The 6,000-nt window shown below is 37.7% G+C and overlaps 1 protein-coding gene across 3 annotated transcripts in view; it reads left to right on the plus strand.

The window, feature by feature from the left end:
• LOC127430745 (histone deacetylase complex subunit SAP30L) overlaps positions 1-6,000 on the plus strand; it is a 162,770-nt gene that overhangs the window by 15,266 nt on the left and 141,504 nt on the right. For 2 of the 3 annotated variants that reach the window (XM_051680767.1, XM_051680768.1), the window contains exon 2: positions 2,126-2,248. In XM_051680767.1, coding sequence (XP_051536727.1) covers positions 2,126-2,248 — 123 coding nt within the window. Of the gene's footprint in view, positions 1-2,125; positions 2,249-5,348; positions 5,439-6,000 lie in introns of all 3 variants that reach the window. The other variant, XR_007895482.1, reaches the window with a different exon arrangement.

The following is a 6,000-nucleotide window of genomic DNA, read 5'->3' on the forward strand; positions in this document are numbered from 1 at the left end:
AAAATGTATTATTTTCAGCTGTTTTTAACCTTTTTTTTCCTTTGCAAAAGGTGCCAATAAGTGAAAAACAGGCAAGTCGTTCTTATAATGTTTGTTGAAAAAGGAGAGCAAGGTATTGGGTAGCAGGAGACAAAAATAAGTAGAAAATAAAATATCACCCACATCTCCCAACTCACTATTTTTATTATTTTCAGCTGTTTTTATCATTTTTTTCCTTTGCAAAACGTGCCAATAAGCGCAAAAACGGGCGAGAGCAGTTCTTTCATGTTTGTTGACGTTATCAAGAATAAACTGTACGACTTTGTGAATGAATTTCATTATCTTAATTTTAAGATCCATTTTGGGCGATTCGTTTGAAACAGGATGACTCTAAAGGCAGCTGTAATGGCTGATTTTTCGACAGTTACCTGCGGATTTAAAGCGTTTCGATCGTACGCTTTTTCGAATACAAACATGGAATGCATGAACATGCACAATAGGGACACACATGAGTAGCACACTAGAAGCTCAGTTACAGGTACTGCACTGAAATAACTCGCATCAACAAACGTCATGTTTGCGAATATTTAAGAGAAACCGCGCTGGTTTTTAGCGTTTTCTTTCTCATCTCCTTTATTTTTTTGCGCTTTATTATCATTCATTAATACTCAGATGTAATGATTGATGTCCTCATGAAATCAGAGACTCTCTTTGAAATTCGAACACAAGTGGGCAAAAGAGATGACCAGTTGTAACAGTAATGTGTCTAGCTTGTACACTTGTGTATCACCCAAAAAGCATCGTAATACCAGTGTTCACATGGCCTCAGTTGGGGATGAATGGTTGTGTGGTTGAGACACTACAGTCCTGTTTTGTGTGCACCAGCACGACGGAAAACAAATTGAGTCGCAGAGTGCCAACTGCAAGTCGTGTAGTGTATGCTTGGCTTAACTTGACACAACATAAAAAAACACAGCGCTGAATAAACAACCAAACGTGGTGAGACAATCACAGATGTTCATCTAGCACGTGTTTACTTAGAAAAACAAATGATAAACTGGATGGTTGCATAAGCATTCTGTGTTAACATCCCCCGGGGCTATTTCTGAGCTTATGGGGGCCCTAAGCAAAATCCTACTTCAAGTCTGAACCGATTCATTACCAAGTTCAGCTGAATAGCACTGCTATCTGGAAATGTTGCTACCGTACATACAACTATAATTAATGAAAAACACTGGTATATTCTTTATTATTAAGCTTGAGTCTGGGGTTGTATACTGTTGCCTTAGAGCTGTCTATTGAAGCATTTCCCCCCATGTTTTACTTTTTACTTAACATTTGAGAATATGAACGAACTAAAACTTTTATTTATTTATTTTTTATTCTATGTACATTTGTTTAAAATGAAATACTCTTTTTTTAACAGCTAAAAATGTTCCTTGCAATAATTTAACTCTGCTGTATGGTTTATGTATTCATTGCAACATCTTGTGGACTAAGGAAACAATGTCAATTTAAAAATCTGCTGACTTAAAAATTCTAATTTAATTAGAATTTTGTTAAGATTTTAGGTACAAATTTAAATTTAGTTTCTCAGCCCAGCTGACAGCCCTACTTGCATATGACCAGTTATGACAGAGCTCCTGATAAAAGGTTAAATGATCGGGTTTGGTATCAGCCGATCAGATAAGAAAATCGGTAATCATGTAGGCTGTAAAAATCCTGATTGGAGCATCCCTAAAGTCCAGTTTGTCAAAGCACTATGGTAATATCATCTGATACCATAACTTCACAATAATACCACCACGGTACTTTTCTTGTAAGGCTGTATTACATGAACTTTACAACCCAGCTCCCTGAAGTTTAATTTGTACATGAATGTGTTTGTAACTCTGTTGTAAAATGAATCAGTCAAAGCTGCAATTACACTAGACTTTGACGCCTAATGTGTAATCTGTATAAGTATCTATATCACAATAATATCAATATTAATATAAATTATTATAATAATATAATAAATCTAAATAAATACATGCTTGTTTTTAGCACCATTCTGAGTCTCTATTTTTGGTCTTCTGCTCTGAATTGAGCCATGCAATATGTGCATATAAAGAGATGCACACCTTTTTTTTTCTTTTCTAAATAGGTCCGGCATTTGTACATTTGTGACTTCCACAAGAACTTCATCCAGAGTGTGCGCAACAAACGCAAGAGGAAGACCAGTGATGATGGTGGTGAGTCACCTGACCATGATGTCGAAGTCCCAGAGGTAAATAAAGTGCAGAAGACAAGTGACATTAAATCTAAGCACACACTACAACTGTGTTTCCAGACCTTTTTTGCCGCAAGTACCCCCACAGCACCATCAGTAAGGCTAAATATAATTTATATTTATAAATATATAAATATAATTTATTTAAAAAATAAATAAATAATTTATGGCATTTATTCATCAACAACAAAAAACAAAATCAGGTCAGATGAGTTGTGAAATATGCAGTTAGAACAGACTAATGCATGCACTTGATGAGCCGTTGAATTAGCCACACCCCCTCATCCCAAAGCCCCGCCCTCCAAAGATAATTTTGCAACCAATAATCAGCCAATCGTGTGGCAGCAGTGTAATGTATAAAATCATCAACCATCAGAATGGGGGAAAAATTTGATCTCAGTGATTTAGACCGTGGCATGATTGGCTGGTTTGAGTATTTCTGTAACTGCTGATCTCCTGGAATTTTCATGCACAACAGTCTCTAGAGTATATAGAGAATGGTGCGAAAAACCAAAAATGCCTTGTTGATGAGAGAGGTCAACAGAGAATGGCCAGACTGGTTCGAGCTGACAGAAAGGCTACGGTAACTCAGATAAACCCTCTGTACAATTGTAGTGAGCAGAATAGCATCTCAGATTGTACAACATGTTGAACCTTGAGGCGTATGGGCTACAACAGCAGAAGACCGCATTGGGTTCCAATTCTGTCAGACAAGAACAGAAAGCTGAGGCTGCAGTGGGCCTAACAGAAATCCAGATTTGTCAGACCAGGCGATTGTTTTTTTCCAATCGTCTACGGTCCAATTTTGGTGTACCCACTACAGCCTCAGTTTCCTCTTTTAAGCCGTCTCAATGTTCGACATGTTGTATGTATGCTTTTCTGCATCAAACTGTTGTAATGTGGTTATTTGGGTTACTGTCACCTTCCATTCAGCTTGGACCAGTATGGCCATTCTCCTCTGAACTCTGTCATTAGCAAGCTGTTTTTGCCCACAGAACTGCCGCTCGCTGGATGTTTTTTGTTTTTCGCACCATTCTCTATACACTCTAGACACTGTTTTGCATGAAAATCCCAGGAGATCAGCAGTTACAGAAATACTTAAACCAGCCCGTCTGGCCCCAACAATCATGCCATGGTCTAAATCACTAAGATCACATTTTCCCCGTTCTGATGGTTGATGTGAACATTAACTGAAGCTCCTGACCCATATCTGCATGATTTTATACATTACACTGCTGCCACATGATTGGCTAATTAGATAATCACATGAATAAGTAGATATACAGGTGTTCCTAATAAAGTGGCCAGTGAGTGTACAATGCATTCAGAAAGTATTCAGACCCTTTCATATTTTTCACATTTTGTTATGTTGCAGCCTTATGCTAAAATGCTTTTAAAAAATAATAAAAAAATCTCCACATCAGTCTACAAACCATACCCCATAATGACAGAGCAAAAACCAGATTTGTGATAACTTGCAAATTTATTTAAAATAAAAAACTGAAATATTACATTGACATAAGTATTCAGACCCTTTGCTATGACACTTGAAATTTAGCTCATGTGCATCCCATTTCTTGGATCATCTTTGAGATGTTTCTACACTTTGTTTGGAGTCAACCTGTGGCAAAATCAATTGATTGGACATGATTTGGAAAGGCACACACCTGTCGATATAAGGTCTCACAGCTGAAAATGCATATTGGAGCAAAAACCAAGCCATGAGGTCAAAGGAACTGCCTGCAGAGTTCAGAGACAGGATTGTGTTGAGGCACAGATCTGGGGAAGGCTACAAAAACTTTTCGGCTGCATTGAAGGTTCCCAAGTGCACGGTGGCTATTTTTGTGAAAATAGAGCAAAAACAGTTACAAAGAATTCCTAATTGTTTGTCAAATTCACTTATAATGATAGTAAAGATATTGCTTAAAAAACATTCAAAATTTAATATTAACTGACCTTTTTCCACCCTGTCTCTGACCCTCTCTCTGAAACGCTGTTTGTTGTTCTGTCCCCTTTAAGACATCAATATACTGAAATACAAAACACTGTGTTTTGATTGGCTAACATCTTTGAAGTGCAAACATCCCCCGCCCGATTTACAAAATTCCCTGAAAGCACTCAGTCTAGGCAAGCATCTACATGTCCCAATTTATGTAAAGCACACAATCAAACTACTACAGTTGTTCGATTGAAATAAAAATAAAAGTCAGCATACTGTTGCTCCCGAATACTTGTATTTTTAGAACAAGATTGGGTCGGACAATAATGCTAATAAAGCTGAGATGAGTGAAAATAGTCTAGACCAGCGGTTCTTAACCTGGGGGTCGCAAAGTGGTAGCTGGGGGATCGTGGAAAAACTTTAATTTTGAACATAAAACACTCACCTAATGGCACCATCTACCAGTGACATGATATAACTTATTAACTGCTGATTGGAAGTAGTCACATGGGTGTAGCAATTTGTGGTTCATAGTCATCATAGCTGGACTGCTGATTAGACATGGAGCGATTTTTAATTGGTGCTGACGCTAAAAAGCGTCCAGCTGAGAAAGAGTCAAAACAAGGAAAGAAAGCCAAAAGCAGGAAATATGACGATAAGTACTTGGAATATGGCTTTACTCAGACCAGCGATGGGGGGGATCCACAACCACAGTGCGTGATTTGTGGCGAGGTGTTGGCGAAGGAGAGCCTTAAACCTTCCAAAATGCTAAGGCACTTGACAACTAAACACGAATCGCTGCAGACAAAGCCATTACAGGAGCTAATTGGTCAAAAATCACTCATGCAGAAAGCCGTTCGGTGAATGAGAAGGCTCTTCGCGCCTCTTTTATTATTTCTCATTGGATTGCCAAAACTGGGAAGCCACACAATTTAGGTGAGAAGTTTTTCTTACCTGCGCTAAAGAGACTGTTTCTGTTATGTGTGGACAAAGTGCTGCCAATCAATTAACATTGATTCCAGTGTCAAATGATACTGTGGCTAATCATATTGGGTGAATGGCAACAGATGTGAAAGAGCAGATAATCATGAAAATTAAATCGAGCGATTTTTTTTTTCTCTCTCCAAATTGACGAGAGCACTGATATTGCCGGAGAAGCACAAGTATTGGTTTACGTCAGATTTGTTGATGAAGGACAAATTAAGGAGGATTTTCTGTTCTGTCACCCTCTTCCTGAACATGCAACAGGTGAGCAACTTTTTGTCACATTAGATTCATTTGTACGTGAACATGACATTGAATGGAAAAACTGAGTGGGAATTTGCTCTGACGGTGCGCGGGCAATGACCGGTAAACAGTATATATATATATATATATATATATATATATATATATATATATATATATATATATATATATATACAGTTGTGCTCAAAGGTTTGCATACCCTTGGAGAATCGGTAATATATGTACCATTTTTAAAGAAAACATGAGTGAGCAGGCAAAACACATTTCTTTTATTTCTTATGGGATTCATATTCAACTGTAGGTTATAACAGAATGGCACAATCATAAAACAAAACATGACAACAAAGAAAAAAATTAAATGACCCCTGTTCAAAAGTCTGCATACCCTTAGTTCTTAATACTGTGTATTGCCCCCTTTAGCATCAATAACAGCGTGCAGTCTTTTGTAATAGTTGTCTATGAGGCCCCAAATTCTTGCAGGTGGTATAGCTGCCCATTCATCTTGGCAAAATGCCTCTAGGTCATGCAAAGTCTTTGGTCGTCTTGCATGAATTGCATGTTT

Source organism: Myxocyprinus asiaticus, chromosome 40 (genome assembly GCF_019703515.2).
Source record: "Myxocyprinus asiaticus isolate MX2 ecotype Aquarium Trade chromosome 40, UBuf_Myxa_2, whole genome shotgun sequence".
NCBI lineage: Eukaryota > Metazoa > Chordata > Actinopteri > Cypriniformes > Catostomidae > Myxocyprinus > Myxocyprinus asiaticus.